At 38.9% G+C, this 23,593-nt stretch overlaps 1 protein-coding gene across 1 annotated transcript in view; it reads left to right on the top strand.

The window, feature by feature from the left end:
- Positions 1–286: 286 nt before the first annotated feature.
- TRPM3 (transient receptor potential cation channel subfamily M member 3) overlaps positions 287–23,593 on the top strand; it is a 504,274-nt gene continuing 480,967 nt past the window's right edge. Inside the window, exon 1 of the mRNA XM_045563925.1 lies at positions 287–730. Within this exon, the coding sequence (XP_045419881.1) occupies positions 554–730 (177 nt within the window). The 5' untranslated portion in view covers positions 287–553. The remainder of the gene's footprint in view (positions 731–23,593) is intronic.

Below are 23,593 nucleotides of genomic sequence, written 5' to 3'. Positions count from 1 at the left end.
CTCTCAATTTACAATGTCACAGAAATCAGAAGGGAAGCATTTATCTTATCATTCACGGGCATCCCTTCTCCCTCTGTGTCCTAGCCCCTCCCCCCGTGCCAGTTTCCAGTCCCTCAAAGATGCTTTGTGCAAGAAAGTGCAAGTTGCCCGTTCTGGCTTTATTTTTGTTCCCTTTTGCTCTCCTCCTGGCTCCCCCCCAAAACCAAGCCAGCAAAGCAAATGGCCCGGGTTCCCCCCCAACGCCTGACCTGCGTTTACTGGGAGGAGAGCGGGAGAGGGAGCGCGCATTCCGGAGCAGGCTGCTCTGACTCCGACCACAGGCTGTTTTGTGCAGGCTGTCCCTCTCCTTCAAAACCGTGCATCCCCTCCCCGAAGCAGCAGGCAGTGTGCCTCCATTCAGCCACATTTGGTATGCATGAGCACGGCTGCAGGGAGAGGGGAGGTGGCTTTCTTAAGAAGGTTCAGGGGCTCAGGCAACGCCACTTGACTAGTCTCCCAAGTTCCAGGAAGCCTCTGCCCTAATGGAATTTGCAGGTGTGGAGATGACCATGGGATGCCAGAGCCGTGGGGGACCGTTTATTTTCTAGGCATTGCTCAGGTTTGCAGTTTCTTGTTTTCCCGGTGGAATTTGGAAGGGGTCATGAATCAAACTGATGCTCCTCGACCCCTAAACTGGACCATCCGGAAGCTGTGCCACGCAGCCTTTCTTCCATCTGTCAGACTTCTTAAGGTACCGTAACTTGCTGCTTTGAATGGTTCTAATTATGCTTTTCAGGTCTAAATACCCAACTTGGGCACTTGGGCTGGGACACACCTTTGGGGGAGCACAAATGTGTGCAGTGCTGGCTCTGTGACCACTGGCTGGAGAGAGGTTCTCAGCATTCCTCACCTCCCCCGCCCCCCACCTCTACCCTATGGTGTCAGGGAGGAGAGACTGGTAGGAGCCACACTTGAGAATGAGGTTTTGGTCTCAGAGAATGGTCTCAGAGCCTAAGTGCCACCCCCACCCCTCTTAACCATCCCTAAAACAGAATTAATTAACTTCTTTGGGAGGGTGGGAACAGGAGTGGGAGTGAAATCTCTTACTCCCCTGTGTTTGGCTCCTGGTTTCTCTTTTCCCTCCCTGGGGAAACCCTTCGACCCACTTTCCCTTTAAATGGAACCTGAGAGAACAAAGGATTCTGCTCATTATTTTAAATGCTCTGTGTAGTTAGATGGTCAGTCAGGTAAAGACAAAGAATGAACCTCATCAGATAGTGACTTTTTTTTGGTGTCCTTGTTTTTAAAAAAAGGCATGATAATTTTAGTCTCCCGAGTGAAGCCAGTAGTGGGAAAAGTATTGTTAAACATACATTGAACGTAAGCTCTCTCTCTAGCTGTGAGTCACACAAAAGAATGGTACTACACCTGAGCTGGAATTGCCACCTTGTGTCTGCACTGCTCTTCTTTCTAGAAGCAAATACATTAAAGATACTGAAAAAGTCCACACAACTTCATAGTAATCTGCCTTCATTATCTGCCTTGTAGGGAAGGAAATACAAATAAAATTTAAAGGTTCCGAAAAAAAGTATTTTTGCCTAGAAAAGAGAATGTGGTCACACCTATTTAGGAACAGTGCATATCTGTGGATGTTCTTTAGCCATCTGAAGTTAAAAAGGCAAGGCAAAGTTCCTAATTCTCTTTTCCCTATTATATGTGATCTTTTGATTTAATTACCACTGGGCACTGAATCCAGTGGGCTACAACGAAGGATTGATGGATTATCCCTGAATAAATTACACTTGCAGAAATTTGTCTGAGGCTGTGTTCTGGTCAGGTTAAGTCTGATGTGGACAGTAGGTTCCATACTGCTAAGTGGCTCCTGGCAACAGTGTTCCCCGTCCTCTGCATTTTCCTTATCCTGTTAAACACAAAATGGTTTTAACTTTCACAAAGGCTGCCCCCAAGTGCTGTTCAAACCCCCATCATATGGTTGTCATGGTGATGGCTTGCTTCCCTTAAGGAATATTGAGGAGGAAAGTCAGGTTTGGGCAGGAAGAGCCAAAGGAAGAGGAGCTCCTTTGATATGCGTGTTTTTGCTGTATTGTAACAACATGTGTGATAGGGCAAGAAAAAGAATGTGGCCACAGAATTAGCAAATGAATATAAATTTTCCTCCATAATCACTAGTGAATCAAGGGTTGGGGGCAAAGAATGTTTTGGCAAATCTAAGTCTGACTGAGAATATTGACTCCAATAATTCCATGTGCTATGAGAAATATATTTTTCTGTTAAAGTCCTTCATCAGCTTTACTTGGAAATAATGCTTGTTAACTCTTCTTAACAGATATGTGACTATCACTTTCAATATTTTATTAGTTAATATTCTAGTTTTTTAATGGAAATTGTTACTCATTTACTAGTCATAAAACCAGCAGAGAGGTACCTATCTATCTGTGATGGATTACTTATTTTTAGAAGAATAAAATAAAAGTCATCTCTTTTTTTAACTAAAAGTACTGTCCATATTATATACCAGGAGATATTGTCAATACTACACTAATACTTTCATTGGCATACAGCTCGATCCTACCATCCTTTATTAACGTGATGCTTTATAACAATTCATCTAACAAAGTGCATTAGTGAGTATCCTTCCAATTCTTTCAATATCTGAAAGACAGGCTTTTACTAGAGAACTTTTTTCCAAGTGACATCTGTATTTTTGAAAGATCATAGCTACCCTATTAGAATTTAGATGCTGAGCACATTTCAAACTCTTAAAAAGAAAATTAAGTGTTAGCAAATTCTTTCAGCAATACTTAGAAAGAAATGAAAGCTGCTTTTATGAGCAATTGTATTAGGCACTCTCTGAATGTGAATGCCATGTATTTTTTTTTTTTTACCTGTGGATTGCGGCTTTCCTCTCTTTGCTTTGCTAGTTCCTATGTATTCTTGCCCTGCTTTTATCTTTCCAGTAAAATAAGGTTTGTCAGTAATAATCTGTATCTTTTAGTAGATGTTCTTTCTGAGTTAGTCTATAACTATTGAATAACAGTAATTCTCACATCCCTTCCTTACTTTCTGCTCAGTTCCTTCCTCCCTCACCCTCTCTTACTGCACCTCCCCCACACCACTGCCACCATGTTAATTTGGTGGATGGATTCTCTGGGTATCCAGTAGTCTATTGAAATCTTGAGCTAACACACCCAATTCTCCTATTCAACAGGTAATTTGTGTTCCTCTTCCAAGTATTGCTGTGATGTGACATGCCCTCTCTCAGTGCTCTGACTTGTCAGTAAATACTGTGGAGGGCATGATTTAGCTAAACTCAGATCACTCACCGTTTCTGACACACTGAGTTCAAGCCAATTTCCCTTCCTATCCCTTTCCTTGAAAATGTGTGTTTCTTTGCTAACTTACTTTGGTACCATGTTAATCTTTAGAAATGGCTTCATAATCCTGTATCTTGCATTTCCCATTTCCGAATAGAAACAGCATACTAAAGAATTAGAAGGGCAAGGCCAGCATCTGAAGCCTGAATGAAACCCAATGAGCATTGGAATATACATATTATTCCTCCTGAAAACATTTCATTTGTTGTTTTGTCCATCTCAGAGCAAATTTTGAACATGCCAATGAACTTGCATTTTGAATTTGGGGTTGCATTTGGAAATAACACTTGGAAATGAATTTTTGGACAGGCACATGATGATGATAGCCAAAAGACAGAGCCTGTTTTCAAACGGATACATTTCAAATGGGACCCTTTCCAAACCATTTCTCTTCTGTTGTCGTTTGCTTTATTCTTATGTGTTTCAAGATTTCATCTTACTATTAATCACAAAAAAAGTCAAGTTTATTTCAGTGACAGAATGTTCTCAGCATATTTCATATTCATTATCAGGTCTATCTTTGCCATTGTTTTATTTGGAAGATTTTATTTTGGTAACATGTTGAATTTGAAGATTATTTTTAGGGCAGAGAGCCTTCTTTGCATTGAAGTCTTGGAGAACATGCTGAAAGGAAGGCTTCTGAAAAATGGGTTGCATTGGAGGAAAGGGAGGATCTATATTTGTAACAGATTTTGGAAAGACATTTAAGTCAGTGTGTTAATGAAGAACGGATGAGTAGTATCCTTTTAAGATGTTCAAAGTATTGTATTGAGAAATTCTATGACTTTGCTCACTTTGAACAATGTCAGAAATAGAATAAAGAAATCCTATTCTGGAAAGGTAGGCCTAAACACTGGGTCCTAATTCCACTGTGCTCTTAACCAGCTGTGAGATGTTGGGTAAATCACTTAATCTCTCTGTAACTTGGTGTCCTCTTTAAAATGAAGGATGTGGGTCCTGACTCAATTTAGACCCAGAGCTCTGATTCCCTGTGGTGAAGCCTGCCAGTCTCCATCTGTGTGGAAGAGAATAATCCGTTTGGGCTGAAAGAATCGAATATGGAAGTGAAAGAAGGAAATAGACAGGGTTGAAATCACGGAAGCCCTTCTCTGCTAAGTTAGGGCATTTGACCATTATCCTGAAATGAGGGGGTTCAATTAAAGGAATGTTTGCAGCCAGGTAACTGCCAGATTAACGTATTATATACTCATTCACCCTAGAATGTGTGAGATGGTGCAACTGGAAGCTGAGAGATTAGGTTAGAGGCCTGGAGAATTGATAAGAATCTGATGAAGGCAAAAGTAAGGGAGGTAAAATAAACAGGATAAACAGGATCTTGTTAAATGGGTGAATTGTGGTGGAGAGAAGAATCTAGGATAACTTCTTAGTCTCTGTCTTTGCTGTAGGGTTGATGATGGTCCCAGTGTCTGAGTATAAATGTTCTGAGAAGGACGACAGAGATTCTCACTTGGTGGTTCCTCTGTGGAGGGCTAGAAAAAGTATGTCAATTACTGACTCTAGTAGGAGTGAGGAAAACGTGAAGAATATTCTTCCTTATCTCACTCGTCTCATTAATGAGTATGAATGCAAACTGGGTAACACAGGGGAATTAATTGAAAGAGCCATGATCAAGTTAGGCTATCAAATTAGCACACATTCTACCCAAGTGTAATATTTTATACTTTTATAATTCCACATAATGGTAACCAAAATTCATTATATTGTCCCCCAAGCACAGCAAGATCCTAGTGACCGAACGCATTCGGTCTGTTATAATTGATGCCAGGCTTTCCAGGAATTGATTTCCCTTTGGGGTTCTCAAACTCCTCCAGAAACAATCACATTGAAATTTGTTTCAATTTGTTTTTTAAATTTATGACCTCCAACATCTTCCATTCACATCTGAAATTTTGAATCTTTACAGGGGAGGTAGAACAATATTAATAAACCAGAATTTTTGCTTAGCCAGGAAAGGGCACCCCTGAGCCACATGCTATGGGCAGCAGTGAAGTTTCCACAGCAAGAGGAAACACACACCTATTATGTCTAGGTGAGTGTGTTGGTGTGTTGTGTCAGGCAAGGTCAGGGAGCTTGTTATGGACCGATTCCACAAAGTGCCTTGAAGATGGGAAACTTGAAGAATAAATTGGTTTTAGGAAAACATGGTGTATTATTAGGCAGAATTTTAAGGGCTACAAATAAAGAAACTTCCGTCTTTCTCTCTCAGCATGCCAGCCTCAGATTCCCTTAAGAAAAAAGTGAGAAAGAAGAGAATAAAACAAAAGAAAATGTGACCAAACTCAAACCCAGGAGAGGGGGAAATTTGTCTGGTGTGTATTAAATGGTGGCTCCAACTCAGGCTGCTGAACGGTGAACCATGTGACTTATCTTTTTGTGAAATGTTCCTCAGGCAGCCGGAGGGAATTTCCTGAGGCAACAAGAAACCCTCCTGTCTCTCTGGAGAGTTCTGTCTCCTAATGCCCTCTATTGTGGAGGCGAGAATGGAAATGTGTGTTCTCTGGGGAAAGAGGGAGGAAATGGCTGGGATGCCCAAGTCCTGGAGCCACCTTACTCTGGGATGCCTGGAGGCACAGTGACAGCCATGGCAAGGTCTGTTTTAGGGGACAGGCAGAGAGGACACGACCTCTCCAGCAGTGGCTTCACGTCCTTCCCTCTACTCATCTGTTGTAAACTCAACTGTCTCAAAGCTAATTTTTAGACAGCTAGATCATACTTTTTTCTCCTTTTATGTTATCTAGCATGAAAAAGAGTTTTAAAGACTGTGACTGACAAAATGCATTCAATAAATGTTTGTTGAATGAACAAATGAATGAACAAACAGGAAAAATAAGTAAAATCCTGAGAATGCTCAGGAATCTTACTCGGGAAGCTTGTGAGAAAAGCAAGAATTGCAGCCCCAGTCCTGGAGGTGTTGATTCAGTAGGTGGGCGGTGGCCCCAAGAATTTGCATTTTCACAAGCTCTGCTAGTGATTCTGATGCCCGGAGCTCTTGAAAGGACCCCACATTGAGAAGAGCTGCCACGGATTCAGCTGAGCTGGAGGGAAACTGGATTCAGTGGCCTCTCTTATGCTGGCATCTGGGCAGAACAGATTTTGTGTTAGTCGACAGTGGGAGCAAAAGGTTTTAAGTAAACAGTTCACAGGTTTTCAAAATCTAATCAGGAAAGATCATTTACAGAGAGAAGTAAATTGAGTTCAGCTGCCTTGCTTTGGGTTGTAGAGGCTATAAAAATATAATCTGAAGAAATGTTTGTCCCTAGTCTCTATATTTTCTGTTTATTGATGTGATCACTCTGTGTATTTTTCATCATGAAATTTTTTAGTCACGTTGTGTAAAATTTCAAAGTTTTTTATTCCATTGAGCTTATATGGAGAAATGGTTGTGAAGTAGACCTCCCAAATGTAGTATCCATGGTCAAGGTTCTGGAATATCATGCACAACCCCCCTGTGGCCCACTAGCATGGCCCTTGGGATTGCAGTGGTCCCTCAGGTTCACGTCCCTTGGATTCCAATGGTATGTGATAGCACCAAGTGGACGTGGCCAGTTCACTTGGGATCAGGGCCAAAGCAGCTATAATTCACAGCCATGACACACGCCCCCACTGCCCCTTCCACTCCACAGCCTTCAGAAACTCACCAGAGATTCTGGACAGAGAGGGGGAAAGAAAAGAACATCTAAGGCTTTCATTTGAAAGCATATTTTTACTTCTATACTTAATTGTACACTTTTAAATTTCAAAAATTGATGCTTAGCATTAAATATTAGATATGGGAAAACAGAGTGGACAAAGTTTTCTTGGCTCTTGAGTATATGGCAAAGATACAGCACTACGACTGCTGGGGTGGGATGGGTCAGGTATAACAAAATCTCCAGAAGGGGGACATTCATCACACGTAACATTTGTGTTTAACAGCCTTTAGGAATTCTGTCCCAACCAACTGTCTCTTCTCTACTTCATTTTCAGAGGCACATGCATAGGAATTGCAGTTTAGGGATAGCATTGATCAGTTGTGTTTCCTCTCCCCCAAATAATAAATAGATAGATCAGTGAGAAGGAAGAAAAGAAGGAAGGAACTTATTGTTTATAAATCCATTAATAGCACCTTTTTATATGTTGAATTGCCTTACATGAAGGGAGATTTATCCAACAAAATGAGCCTTTGAAGGAGTGTTTCCCAAAATGTCGTCCAAGACCGCTTGTGGTAGAATTAGACTCTGGGGATTCGACCTGGACCTACTAAGTTAAATCCTTTGGAGGACCTTGAAAATCTAAATTTAACAAACAACTCAGATGAACCTTATACCCAGCGACATTTGAGAACTCCCTTCTAAAGTGTGACACTTTAGTAAAGAGAATTGGGGCATTAAAATTTTGCCTCTGGCATGACCACACCCTCAGTATCTGATTTTTATTGTTAAAAATTGAGCACCTAGCATCTCTCTATAAATTTATATAGGCTCATAATGTATCCTCATCTTGAAAGTTGTCATGCTCACAGAGGATTGAATGACTTTTACAATTGTTTCTTAAGGGATCATGCTGGAAATCTAATTTAGATGCCAGAAATGTGTAGTCCGAAGGTTGTATCCTAGACTAGAAGATGGCATATTGACCTCATTTTTGTTTACTTTAGGAGACTATACACTTTCATGGTTAGAGGCAGAAAAACTTTGAGACAGAGAAAAATCCTAAGTCTAACTTCTGCCTTAATCATATGGCCTAAGCAAGCTCCCCTCAAATCTGCTCCTTTTCCTTTAAACTTTCTTCCAACTGCTAGAATTACCCATTCACCAAATTGCCCGAACTGGAAAACCTAGGTTTATGCCTTTTGCCTTGTTTTCTCTCATTCTTACATAATTAGCCAATCAGTGCCAGATTTCCTCATAAATATATCTCTGATCCACCCCCTTCTGTCTATTCCTAGTTCCCAAAATCAGTCTCTCTTTTTCTTGGGCCCAAAATACTACAGCTGCCTCCAGCCTTGTCTACTTCAAATCAATCCTTCCCACAGCCACCAGAATGGTCCATTTAAAATGCAAGTAAGGCCAGGATGCTGCATGTTCTACATTCATCCGTGGTTCCCGTCTCCTGCAGAATAAAATCTAAGCTCTTGGGCATGGAATAAGACTGTCAATGTCCTGCCTCTGCCTACTTCTCTGCCTTCATAGCCCATTTTTCTCTTCCACAAACTGTGGAATTCCTTATAGCTGGGCTTTTTGCGCAAGTGACTTTCACTTCCTAGAGAACCTGAACCACACCTTCTCCTGTCTAACTCCTGCCTGTCTTCTCATACTCAACTCAGGTGAGTAGGATGAGTTCAGGAAAAATTTTCCTGAACCCTCAAAGCCAGCTGAGGCTCTTCTCTTCTGCATGTCCATAAAAGTCAGTGGGTATTTCTAGCTTTGCTTTTAGCATATTGTGGTATTATTAGCTCTTCCAACTCATTTTGAAGACCTTCCTGAATTTAGGAATCATATCTTATTCACTTTGGTGTGTGCAGCATTTAACAGAGAGCCTAGGATATCTCAGGTGCTAAATGGATTATACTTAAATAGGTAAACGTTGGAGGGCATGAGTAACTGTGCTCTTGATTCAGTGCTCTGAAGTTGCTACTTAGAACCAAATGGTATTACAGGGTCTTGATATTCTTATATGATTAAATAACACCTTAAGTTTGAGGTGATTTACTTCATATGTTCCCCAAATTGGGGGATTAATTAGGGAGTTGAACCAATAATTAGTACTCAGTGAAAGTGATACAGAATAAAATATGTACTCAAGGAAGAAACTAAGTAGGTAGCACTAAATGTCTGCTTTGGTAATATTCACTGAAAGATAAAGTGAGAGATTAAAATTACTTCACCTATTGATTGAAAAGGCATTTCTTCATTTGGTGATCTAATAGTCTTTAATATATTTCCTTTAATAATGTTGTTGGCTGGGTTACACTGTGAAATAGAGAAAATATCACAGAAGGAAAACAACATTGTTAAACTTGTTTGGGCCATCCTTGCTTTATTCTTTAAATATGCCTTTGGCAAATTTCTAGAGATAACTAGACACTATCCCATTGACATGTCTTGGTGTTTCTATTTAAAGGTAAATGTGACTTAGGATTTATTTTCTGTTAGCATTAGATTATTTTACTAATGGATCAAAGACAAATGGAATTCTTAGTTTATCAGGTTTCTACAGGGAAAAAAATAGATCAAAGTCAAAATAACTTTCTTGTGGAAGAGATCAGAATCATTAGGAAATTATCCTACTGCTTTTTGGCTAAGGTCAATAATACATGTGGCTGGAAAGAGGGTAAATAATTATTTGTTGACATCATCTCTACGATTATCCATCTCCTTGCTAGAAGAAAATTTTACAAAGAATGAGCTATTATTCAGACTTCCATAAGAAATATTTGCTCTGTAGTGCTAGTCCATATCTAAATGATGGCTAGAATATTTAGGATCTGGCAGATTAAAACAGGGTTTCTCAACCTCAGCACTACTGACATTTGGGTCTAAATAAATCTCTGTTGCGAGGGCTGTGTGTCCTGTGCATCATAAGACATTTAGGAGTATCTTAGGTTTCTATCCACCAGATACCAGGAGCACTCTCCCTCTTGGATTGTGACAACCAAAAATGTCTTCAGACATTGCCAAATATCCTTTGGAGTGGAAGCCAAGTCACCCCCCAGTTGACAACCACTGCTGTAAACATTTCCCCTTGAAGATAGATATTTTAAAGGGTAAATAGGTCATTGATTTTGCTGGAATCCCAAGACATACTTACCAGTGATACAAAGGGAATGCTTTAATTTTAGACATGTTCTTTTTCATTTTACAAAATACTGAAATTTAGCTTACATTTTGGAAATTAACTGGTTGAGCTCTATTCACTAAACATAGAAAGACTAAGGAATTATTTTCTCATCTTATTGTCAATCATCTCCTATAAGAAAGTTAAATGTGGCTAATTTGTCTGAAAGTGTTTGAATGTTCTGTATATGTTGCTTTGTGAATTAAAAGTAGAGCATATTTTTTCATCTGATGGTATCAGGTGAAATATTTTATTTTTACCATTTTGTTCTACAATAACTTCTACTTAGAACTGCTTAAGAAAAATCAATATAAAATTCATTTCAATGAATAAATGAAGGAATTATTTCACTTCATCAAGATGGATTTTTTTGGTATGACTTAGCTCATGTGAGCAATCAAAGATTTTGAGATCAATCCGGTAATTTGAACAAGGAGGCTATATACTTTAAAGGTAAATATAACCAATCATTAATTTCAGCATGATCAAATGGGCAGAAAAACTAGATTTTAGCCCTTACTTAATTCTGCATTAATTAATATCCTATTTGAGTTACCTGGAATAAATAATTATATCTTTCAATGTTTCAGTTTTCTCATTTACAAAACGAGAGGGTTAGGTCAGATCAGGGTAGGCAAACTTTTTCTATAAAAGGACAGATCATAAATATTTTATGTTTTGTGGGCCATGTAGTCCCTATTGCAATACTTAAATGTGTTACATGGTAGCATGAAAGTAGTCATAGTCAATACGTAACACATGAGCATAGCTGTGTTCTAATAAAACTTATTTATGAACACTGAAATTTGAATTTCATATACTTGCCATGTCATAAAATATTCTTATTTTCATTGTTTTCAACCGTTTTAAATTTAAAAACTATTTTTAGCTAAACAGTTATACACAACAGAGGGCAAAGTGGTACTTGGCCTGTGGACCACATTTTGCCAACCATGAGATGATTGCTAAAGTCCCTTCCAAGGGACCTTAACATTCTTGAATTTATATTCTAACATTCTTGAATTTACATAGGAATGACAGAAAAGCCATTATGTGCCCCCATTTATCTGAAAACTGCTTCAATATCTGAAGGAAGCTGAAAGTAAATCAGTTGTTAATTTTAATGATGTCATATGCTCCTTTGGAGAGAGTAGGTGCTGCACTTGCTGTCTTATGTTGGGTAGGAGAATACTTGTTCTCTCTCTCTAAAAACGGAATGCAGTCTCACTTCTTCAAAAGATGTCATTATTCACAAAATATATTGAAATGTACAGGGACTAAAAGTGAAATGATATTAAAAACTTAACATTTGAAAAGTCGTTTTCAATTTACAGGATACTTTGCTTTACATCAAATGAAATGAACTTCATAGCAACCCTGTGAATAAGTGTGGTATGTACAGTTACTCTTATTTCTAGCTGAAAAAGTTGTGGGCCAGTAGGTTAAGTCACAGATGAGTGGACTTTTCTGAGTTCAAGCTCAGAACTCCTTCCCTGCACTCCTCTGCATCTTGCATCTGCCTCCGTTACTTTGTCTCTTTTCATCTGAGACCCAGCTAGAGTATAGAGTTATCTTATGCTTTGATAATAGAAACAGGCATATTCTGTTTGAATACTTGACTGCAAAAAGAATTCAAGGCATATTTTCAAAATGATCATTGACAAGATTCAAAACTTCTCTGAGTCTTAGTTATAATTTGAAATATTAAAAATGCTGCTTTGTATTATTCAGAAATTAATATGTCTGGTGTTGGCATAGACTATTGTCAGTATTCAGTAAATATGAATTCCTTTCCTTTAAGTGTAATAAAACAGAAATGGTACAATGTAAATTAACAGAATTCAAAATGTCTCTCGTAATAATTTGGACTTAGATAATGCATGTTATGTACAACTGCTTTCACTTTGGAATTTACTATAGATTGTATAAGTTAGGGTTCTCTAGAAAACAGAATCAATAGGATATGTATGCATATTGAAAGAGATTTATTTTAAGGAATTGTCTTATGCAGTTGAGGAGACTTGACAAGTCCAAAAGCTGGTGGTGACGCCAATAGGTCAGAGACTCAGGAAAGAGTTGCAGCTCAAGACTGCTGCAGAATCCGGAAGAGTTGATGTTGCAAGTAAAGTCTGAAGGCAGTCTGCTGGAAAATTCCTTCTTGCTTAGGGGAGGTCAGCCTTTTGGTCCATTCATACCATCAACTGATTAGATGAGGCCCACCCACATTTATGGCGAGCAAACAGCTTTACTCAAAGTCCATTGATTGAAATATAAACTTCATCCAAAGCATAACCCTCACGGAAACATCTAGAATAATGTCTTACCAAATATTTGAGCACCACGGCCCCGATAACTTGACTTATAAAATTAACCATCAGATAGGTCATTGTTCATCAACTCATGCTAACTTAAATAAAAATTTTCCTCTAAAGTTAATCTCTAGGATATGCAATAAATGGGATGGAGGTGTAGCCAGACAGACCCAAACTTCTCTGCTATGGGGCCCTGGAGTCTCTCATTTCTGCTTGTCTTGGCCCATCTACTACTCTGTATTTTTCTTTGTAGACCAGTTTCCCCTGTTATGCTGTATTCTGCTAACACTTGGTGCAGTGCCCAGTTATTCATAATCTTGCAGTTGCATTTCTTACATCTCCCCTTCTCCTAAGAAATCTCATTAACCGTGGTTTGGTCAGATGTCCACCCTTATTTACTTAGCTCTGGTCAGGGAAATAGAATCACCAGGTATTAAAATGGCCACCTAGATCCATTCATCTAGCAGGTGACGTGGACAGGAGCACACTCTCTTAGCAAGAACATAGGCACAGTGTTTCATTAACTTACTTAGCATGAATTCCCTGAACACATAATAGCTTAATGGTTCTGCAATCCACCCAGAACCAGAAGGCACTGCAAGTAATCCAAAACTAAGATTCCATTCTGCAAGTGAAGATAAACAATTATTCTACATCTTTTGCTAATATATAACAAGAGGAAATGGACTTTAACTACAGAACTTGATTTTAGAAGTACCGTAAAGACACTGTGTCTGATCAAAAGGCTTGAAGAGCCTAGGAAAGGTAGTAGACTCTCTTCCATGGGAGGAACACATTGAAATCATGAAGAAATGCTTTCAGAATCCCACCCTGAGATGGCATGATGCGTTCCAATGTCCTCTTAAATGCCTCCTTTAGTCACTTCCATTATTCCTGGTTTCACCACTGCTGAAAGATCCCACGGAGCTCTTAATAGCCTTTGTTAACTCTTCCGGCTGACCGAAATTGCACCATTCCCAAATGTATATCCCTGAAAAAAGAAAGCAAAATAGCACATTGTTTGGAAATAACGTGACAGTAAACTGAATATGGGTAAGAAAAGTTTTATGATTTTAAAAAATTAACCATGCTTAAAGGAGTTCAGTATGAGAGATTATTTAGGTAATATTTTAATCAGAATATTCCCGTTTTCATAGAAGTTCTTTTGAAGGGCAAAAGTTCATCCAAATTTCATACAGTTAAATGAGCACTGTTTTCGTTTTTAAGTGTATAGCAATTCATACATCAAAACAGGAATATAAAATTAGCGTTTCTCCCCCAATTATTTATTTATCCTTCACAGACTTATTGATTCTACAATCATCTATTGCTATGTGTCAGAAACTGTGCTAGGTCTTAGAAATTCAAAGATGAAAAATGCAATACCTTTGATCAAAAGAAGCTAATAATGGAGTTGGAGTGACAGACAAGGAAATTGGAAATGACAATATGGCTTGATATATGTTTTTGTATTTGTGAGCACAGAGAAGGGGCGCCAAAGACAGGCTGGGCCAAGTTTCCTAGATAAGGTCAGTCCTGAACTGAGTATTGAAGGAGATCCCACTGAGAAGCTGGGGTAGAAAGAATATTCTGGGTAGAGTGTTGTGTCATGTCCAAAGGCAAGGAGGTAGTCTAGAGATTATAGCTCCTGGTGGGAACTCCCTTGAGGGGAATTGAAACATACAGTGTAGGGGAGTGTCGTGGGAGGATTGAGCTGAAGAGAGTGGCATGAAATGTAGGGGCTGCTTCTGTGGGGGGCGGGGTGTCTTTATATGTTTGCATTGCTCTGGCGTACAGTTCGTACTTGTTTAACAGTCTGCCTCATTTAGGTTGCTCAAGTTGAAGTGCAATGTTGCCACCTCCTCACCCTCTGCCTCAAAACAGCTCGGTAGATAGCTCCAGTGCCCCCAGCTGCGCAAATGCAGAGGCGAACCCCAATTCATTAGTCACCAAATGTAGGAACTGTTCGGCAGCCTCAGAATGATCTTTTAAGAGGATGACACTGTAGGAGGGATAGTCACTTTTCTTTCTTTCCTTTTTTTTTTTTTTGGTGCCCCCTGGCAAACTCATTTTCCATATCCTAACAACTTTGCAATGTGCCTCATCACGGAGAAACATTGTGTTTTACACATTTTAAAATGTCTTCATCCAGAGTATTAACAGCCTTCAGAGAATTATAGTAAACAAGAACTATGTCAAGAGTGTTTTTCTGTTGCTCTGGACAGCTATAAAATGTTAGGCAAAGAAGAAATGAGCTTCCTTTGCCGTTGTCAATAATGGCATGTCACTGAGCAGGAAGAATAGGAATATTCAGACGTGTCCCTAATCAACAAGCAGATGAACCCTGGACTTCAAGATTCTTCCAATCCAAACTGACTTCTCTAGGGTGGTCATTCTCCACCACCCTGTAAAAGCCTCTGACAGGTACTCTGCTTAAGTGAACGGTGAGACAACATCAAGAAATCTTTCTTGAATTGAGGTTTAACCTACATACAGTAAACTTTATGGATTTTAACTATAAGCTCAACAATTTTTTATAAATGAAATTACCTATGTGACCACCACTAGCATCAAGACATAATTTACATCACCATAGAAAATTCCCTGGTGACCTTCCTCATACCACAACCACCTCAACCACCCAAGGTAATGACTGTCAGACTTCAGACTTCTATCACTCTATGTTGTGTGTGTGTGTGTGTGTGTGTGTGTGTATACACATACAGTGTTCTGTATATTATGATGTTTTGACAGAGGGGAAGAGACTGCCCATCTCAGGGATAGCCAATTCTTACAGACACCAAGGGCTCAGCCAGGAGCTTTGCTTTGACATATAAACTAACAGTCCAGAGCCACCTCCTCTCTCTGGCCTTTATGCCCCAGGAGACAGTATTCCTTCGCATTAATTATGCTAGGGCTAGATATTGATTGGGCAACTAAGGACCACTCCTGTAGCATAGAGCTCAGTGAAATTATTCAAAGTAACCCACCTTAATATAATGAACCTGCCCTGCCTTGCCTTTCCTGAGGAAATCCCAGTAAGGTCTGTGGTCTAGACTCTTCCTGAGCTCCTGTCTCCTGCCTCCTCACCCCCTCGTGTCTTTCTCATGTGACCCTGCGTGGCATACCATGCTTCCTGTCTCTAGGACCTGGGAGTATAATAAACTTTGTTTTCCTGAGCCTCTCCTCTTGTGACCCCACCTGACTGACCACATAGAAGTATGCAAGACACAGTCTATATTAGTTTTGACTGATCTAGAATTTTGTATAAATGGAATCATACAATATGTACTCTTGTGTCTGACTTCTTCCACTCAACATAATGTTTCTGACATGCATCCATTTTTTTTTTTTTGGTCTATCATTCTGTGTATACATTGTATGAATATACCAAACCTGGTTTACCTTTTTTCCTATTATTGGGTTATTTCCCATTTCGGGCTTTTATGAATAAAGCTGCTATGAATATTCTTGTAGACTAAGCACTCATTTGTCTTGGCATATACCTCGGAGTGGAATTGCTGGGTTATAGGGTGGGCATACATTTGACCTTAGTAGATACTACAAAAGAGTTTTCTAAAATGATCATACCATTTTATACTCCCTTTAACATATTAGTTTCAGTTGCTGCACATTCTCACCAATATTGGCATTGTCTTTTTTAAAAAAAATTAGCCATTCTGTATCTCATTGTAATTATAATTTGCATTTCCTAGTGAATAATGTGATGTTACATTTCACATGCAAAAATATTTTAAAAAATAATAACAGCAAAACAAATTTATGGGTTAAGTTGAGGAGAGAGAGGAAGAAAATGAACTTTCACTGAGTTACTATTGTGGCTGGAAACCAAGATATGTGATTTATATTTTGTCATTTAATCTTCACTAATGAGGTCTTATTATCTCCAGTTTTCACATGAGGAATTTGTGATTGAGAAAGGTTAAATGAAGTAGGGATAGTAATAATATTAATTACTTAGCACGTGGTTGGGAGAAATAAATGAGTTAATACACAAAAAGTTCAGAGAATAGTGCTTGGAGCATGAGAAGCATTCAATATGTTTTTGCTGTTTTGAACCATAATGCTATAAATTGTAAATAAAAGCAATGTGTATTTTAAGGAAAACCAGCCTATAGCAGGCTATAAATTTATCTTTCTGAAGTTAAAATCATGAAATTTCACAAAATGTTGGCTGTGCCACTAGGGATGTGTCTGTATTAGTAGTAATGGTCACCCTTGCAGAGATGCTAAATCTGGTTATTCTCAGCTGTAGTTAGTTATTCCGTGGAGCTTGGTTTGGTAGAAAGTGTCCGTATTTCAGAAAGAGGGCTCAGTCTGCCATTAAATGACTCATGTATTTACACCTTCCACCAAACTTCCCAGGTACATGCTATGTATATAATATTGCATGCTGGAAATAAAAACTTGTAATTGTGAATAGCCTTCATGGAGCTAAGGAAAGAAAAGATAATCTTTGGGAGGATACTCTATCTCCCCACCCCCATCACATTGACTTCCTTAACCAGTTAGACTTACACCACTTAGAGTGCTTTTGAAGACTTTCTGGGTCTCTTTTTTCCACCATCTTTGCTCCTGGTCTCTGTAGCCAGCAAGATATTTTTTAATTATCTTATAAATACATTTTAAATATCACAATGACACAGATTACCAGTATTTGATAATTTTTTTCTCAACTTTAGCTTCTAAAATTTCAGGCTTTATTTGGTAGGCTTCTCAAATAAATAGTCATGTTTTGGCCTCAGCAGGTTGAAAGACTAGTTATTACTCAGGTAATAAGAGCAGACACTCATCACTTTGTTCTAAGGTTCCTCTTTCACTTTTTCCTTTTTATTTTTAATAACTCTCATTTTTATCAATGAGAAAATGTAAGAGGGGTATTTACTTTGGTCACAATCAGGATTCAATGAAGAAAAATAATACAAGAGTTTAAGAAAATTCCAAGCATGGTAATTCAGCACATGATTTATTAGGGATGGGGATTTTTTAATGACCAAAGCTATTATCCACTTTATTTATTTACATTCATCTTATGCCAGAGCATTTGCAGTAATAATGTTTTTACTTAAAAAAACTAAAAAGCTACTTCTTTTATTATTTTTTTTATACTTCCAAATTGTGTTAAAAACACAAATATTGAGAAGGGGAAAATATGTACTGCTTTATCAGGAAAGGCCAAAGCATATGTATTGGATTTCTCAGAACTAGAAATCAATTTCATTCAATAAATATTTTTGAGCATCTCCCATGTTCCATGCTTGATGTGTTCCATTAGTAATACAAAGATGAAAATGACATGGTCTTTATATTATAGGCTCTGATCAACTGATAGTAGAAATCAACATGACCAATTAATCCTAATGTGTTCTAATAAAAATATAATAGAAGAATGCACCAGGTATTATAAGAAAGCAGTGTGTAAAAACAACCAAAGTTTGCTTGAGGAAAAACGTTACTATACAAGTAATTACTATATTTGGGTTGGGCAAATCTTAAAAGAGGATTAATATTTCAACAGGAAGAGAATAAAAAAGTCATTGCATATGGAGGAAAGAGTATGTGCAAATGCGTGTGGTATGAACAAGCTGAGTAGTCTGAGTAGTGGTTGAGCAAAGGAGGCTTGAGGAAAAAGTAGGCAGAGTGGAAGAAGCTAGGACAGGACATGGGAGGGGCCTCACATGCACTCCTCAGTAGTTTGGACTTGACATTTGTAAGAACATTCTGAAATGTTCTTATGGGAAAATGTGTTCAACAAATATTTACGGAAATGAGCTGTGTGGCAGAGTCTGAACTGGGCACTAGAAACACAATGATAAATAAAAATTCATTCCCAGCTCTCAGACATCTCAAGTGAGCTAGAAACAATAGCACTTCAAGGGCAGGTGGTTCCCTTTAACTTAATGCAGTCGGAATTAGAAGCATAAAGGAAGGCTTTGTTTTGCTTTGCCTTTGAAAGAACACATTTCATTTACTACTAAGGTAAAAAGCAGTTATATTTCTATCCAAAAATTAATGTAGCTGTAATGTCATTTCTGATTGTGCTTTGGTATGGAAAGGATGCTTGATATATATTTAAAAAGAAAAATTCACACTCGAACTCCACACTCACGGATTTGGTGTTCAAAGCACAGACATATTTCCCTAAAAGGAAAGCTGGAATAGAGTTTTGATTTACTTGCTTCTTCTGAACGTCCCAGGGAGAAAGCTGTTGGGCTTCACTGGCCTTTACCAGTTTTGTTATCAATAATACAAGAGATGGCTGCTTAAATGTTGCTTTCTCACAGGGGAAATGCTGTCACAGGAGCCAATGACCTAAATTGTCTTCAAACATCAAACTTTCTAAAGTGAAGAGGACACATCTGCCTTTGAATATTAAACTAGCCACTAAACTGGGTCAGAAGGCCTACAAAGAGCGCATTTATAGCATTCTCTTCCTCATGGAAAGTGATGTTTTAGGTGTTCATTACCATGAAGAAGTTAATTGTATTTCCTGTGCAAATTGCTTTCGATGGAATATGTGTTTTATGATATGATATAGCTTTGACAACATAGCTATTTGCCAATTTTTAGAGTTCCTTAACTGAGTTTGAACTAGTCCCTTGGGAATTACTCATTCGACCCTACCTGTACTCCCCACTTTTTTCTCCTAGCCCTGTCTTCGATTGCATGTACACATAAAAGCCAGCCTTTCTTTCTGTCATTAGAAACAGTCTTGGTAATTATCTTAGACTGCTTCAGCAGATTTTTCTGTAGTAGTTGCCATAGAAGGAGGAAATCAGTGAGGACTAATAGAAGACTCAGTCAAGTGATTTGGATGATCAAGGGTAACTGAAATGTGGAGGTATAATGGTGTTCAAGGGAAAAAAATAAAACACCCACAACCATCTCAAGAGCAGGGATTATGTATTATTCGTAGTTCATTCCACAACACCTATACTGAAATCACAAATGCTCATTTGTTTCCTGAATGCATGAATAAAAGAGTAAACAGGAAGTAGAATTTCAAGAGGATAAGCAGTGAAGGAGAGGAAATCTGGCAGCTGTGCTTCAAGTGGTTGCATGGTCTAGAGGAAAGGGATGCTTAGGTTTTAGGCCCGTAAGAAAAAGCAAGTAGAGAAAGGGAGATTTAAAATTCAAGCATGATTTAGGAAAAAGAAAGAATGAGACATTCCACATGCCAGGACAGAAAATGTAACATAGGCTCCACTTAAGATCCATGCTACATTTATGTTGTGATTCTAAACTCATTCATTCATTCAATATCAAATAATACTAGCTACTATTTATTGAACATTTACTATGTATAAGGCAAGGGGTTTTCTCTTGGAAAGGAGAAGTCTAGTGGTGGGCACAAAATGAATATTTGTTGGATAAGTCAATGGGCAAAGAAAGACACTTCATCTTTGAAGACAAAAGGAAGTACAGCTAAAGGTACTAAGAGTTTGACAGGGAAGGAAGGGAAGTTGGAGATTCTTATGTTTTAATCATTTAAGACAATTGTAGTTAATATTTAGGAAATGATCTTTGTATAGCCAGTAGTTTGTTATATACTTTACTTATATTATTTCATATATACCCATGAGGTAAGTGGGGGTTAATATTCTTATCATTTATAGTTAAGGGAACTAGACTTAGAGTTAATTAGACTCAGGGAACTACTGTGGCTGAGCTAGGATTTAAACTTAGAGACTCCGACTCCAGAGGCTGTCACTTCCTGATAGTGAAGGAATGAGGCTGGAGGTTTGAGCATCCTTTACTCTTAGTTTGCTGATAGTTTCTCATCTTCTCATGCTTATGTTCCCATTGCTATGTGGATTATATACTCATTAAAAGTGAAGGCATTGACTTGGTATCTTTGAATCTCCCTCAGTGACTAACAAAATTTGCCTGGGTTATCATAGTCAATTGAATATTTGTTTATTAAATGATTTGTTAATCAAAGGAGTTAAAATTTGGGATATGAAAACCAGAAATCAAAAATCAGAAAAGAATTAATTTTTACAAAACACAATGAAACAGAAATATATCTATCCCTTGAGGTGTGGCCAACAAGATCTGAAGCCCTGCTGTGTCACTTAAAACTTCTAAAATAGGCTGGGCGCGGTGGCTCATGCCTGTAATCCTAGCACTCTGGGAGGCCGAGGCGGGTGGATTGCTCGAGGTCAGGAGTTTGAGACTAGCCTCAGCAAGAGCGAGACCCCGTCTCTACTAAAAAAATAGAAAGAAATTATCTGGCCAACTAAAATATATATAGAGAGAAAAAATTAGCCGGGCATGGTGGTGCATGCCTGTAGTCCCAGCTACTGGGGAGGCTGAGGCAGGAGAATCGCTTAAGCCCAGGAGTTTGAGGTTGCTGTGAGCTAGGCTGATGCCACGGCACTCACTCTGGCCCGGGCAACACAACGAGACTCTGTCTCAAAAAAAAAAAAAAAACTTCTAAAATAAAGGCATTTGCAACTTCTTCCAGTATAAAAATAATGGGAGAGACTACAGCACACTGTCAGACACGTGAAACAATCAATGTGCATCCATAGGGAGGCAAGATAGTATTGACATTGGCGTCAGATTGCATATTCAAATCTCATCTCAATAATTGGAAACTTTGGGCAAATTATTTTATCTCTTTAAACCTCAGTTTCCTCATCTGTAAAGGGAATAATAATGACACCTCCTTTGTAGGGTTGTTATTAAGATCAAATAAAGTAACACGCATAAAGAGCTTAACTTTGAATGAATAAAAGGGAGCTTAGAATCATATCACAAATGTAGCATGGATCTGAGGTTGAGCCTAAATGGCATTTCCTATCCTGGCATGTGGGTGTCTGGGACAGTGGGCTTACACCAGGCTTCTTGGGGAAAAAAAAATTCATCTAAAGGTAAAGTCACAAAAAGCCATTGGACCATTAAAAAGGCCCCATACCAGAGAGCAGGGGAAATACGGTATATAATATTGTACTCACCCTGTGCACTTCATGGAGACAGGGATCATGAGTTGAATATAGTGTGGAGAGGTGGAGGAGCTCTTTTCCTATAAAATACCTGAGATATTGGAAGTACCAAGTGCTGTGGTCTGAATGTTTGTGTCCCCCTCAAATTTATATGTTGAAATTCTAACCCCTAAGGAGATGGTATTAGAAGGTGGGACCTTTAGGGAGGTGACTAAGTCATGAGGACAGAGCTCTTGTGAGTGACATGAGTGCTCTTATAAAAGAGGCCCCAGAGAGCTGCCTGCCCCTTCCGCCATGCAAAGACAGGAGATGGCACCATGTATGACTGAGAAGGTGGGCCCTCACCAGATAACTAATCTGCCACTGCCTTCACCATGCGCTTCCCAGCCTCCATTTCTGTTGCTTACAAGCCACCCATGTTACAGCATTTTGTTGTAGCAGCCTAAGTGGACTAACACATCAGCCAACACTGCTTTGGCTTCAGTGTCATGGTGTGAGGCCTGAGGAGTGGGGAACAAGCACCACTTCCTCACCTGAGCAGCTCAGCCTGGCACTGGCACCAGCACCAGCACCAGCTGATGGCCCTGCGAGAGAAGGAAATGCAGATCCCCAGGGAGGCAAGGGTATCAGTTCCTGAATGGTGTGACCCTTGTGAAATCCTGTCACAGGTTTCATCGGCCGCTGGAATTGCCAGGGGACTCCGAGAAATCTTTGGACAACACTTGAGGAAGATTGGTAACCTTCTGGTTGAGGTTATAGACAGAGAATTATGCTACAGTTGTATCTATCTACATATATATATATATATATATATATATATATATTCACTTTCAGGACAGTGTGGTCAGGGGAATGGGAACTATATAGATTTTAGAACTGAAAAGAATATAACTGGTCACCTGCTTCCATTTTATCCCTTAACCTGAGGTCTAGAGAAGCCAAGTGATTTTGCAATATCACCTGTAATAAGAATCTGTTTAACAAAGCTTGGGTGATAGGGGAGCATTTGCCACTTCATATGCTCGTGACTAACTAGCACTGTGTAAAGTGTGACGGAGCTGAATAGTCTATGAAAGTAGTTACATTAAACCAGAAAACCCCAGTAGGAACATCCAGGCAGCCTGGCTTGGTTTGTCTCCCCACACATATTTACTCTTTCCTCTCCCTTTAAGATAGGTCTCTAGCCTAACTAATAATGTAAAAATTGGCTTCCTCAATTCCTATACACGAAATAAATTAATGCTGAGGTACCACTAGGTTTACAATGAGAACAGTTGATTTTTACTGCTTGTTTTCGGTTGTGGCTTTTATTTTCTTTTCATTACTTTCATTTGGGAGTTGTGTCAGTAGAGTGAGGACATCAAAAATAATCCATGGCCCTAATAAAGGGGCTCACAGGAGATAAATAAACATGTTGCACATGTACCGATATTGACTACAGAGCCACTGTCGTGCAGGGAGACTCTCAGGGCACGTGCATCACATATCAAAGAGTCCATGCTGATACTAGGTGGATTTTCACATTGCTTCTTCTCCTCTGTATGGCAGAATGCAGTTCAGAGTCCTGGGTGGTGTTAGGAGCTTTCCTATCTGCATCTTTCCCTTGCTGGACGGATTTAATCATAGATCCCGTCCTTTCCACATGTCTCCAGCTTTGTGCCATCTGTGATATTTGGCAGCTGCTAGTTACATCCAAGGTCCCCCTTGGCCCAACATTTATTGATTTAGACGAACTGGAAATATTTCATCTGTTGGCAGTGTCTTTCAAAATCATTCATTGGTTATTTTGTCACCTACGATGTTAAGATAATCGTTTCCCTTCTATATGGCACTGTTGGATGCTCGGACTGCCATTCACAGCTATTTTTAGGCCTCCAAATGCAGAGAACATAAGTTCGAATAGTGGGACATGTTTTTTTCCTACGGGGTATATACTTGGTTCTAGGAGAAATTCAGTGGTGCCAATGAGAAGGAGAATACAGAGTTGGAAGTGTTAGAAAGTTCTCTGTGGTAAGTTTTAAGCTCAGAGAAGTTTGGAAGAACCCCTAAACTAAAAACAAAATTACATATAAGCATATTTTAAATGCAAAATATTAAGTGT

This window comes from Lemur catta, chromosome 10, assembly GCF_020740605.2.
Source record: "Lemur catta isolate mLemCat1 chromosome 10, mLemCat1.pri, whole genome shotgun sequence".
Lineage (NCBI taxonomy): Eukaryota > Metazoa > Chordata > Mammalia > Primates > Lemuridae > Lemur > Lemur catta.
This window is presented reverse-complemented; position numbering and strand designations above follow the sequence as displayed.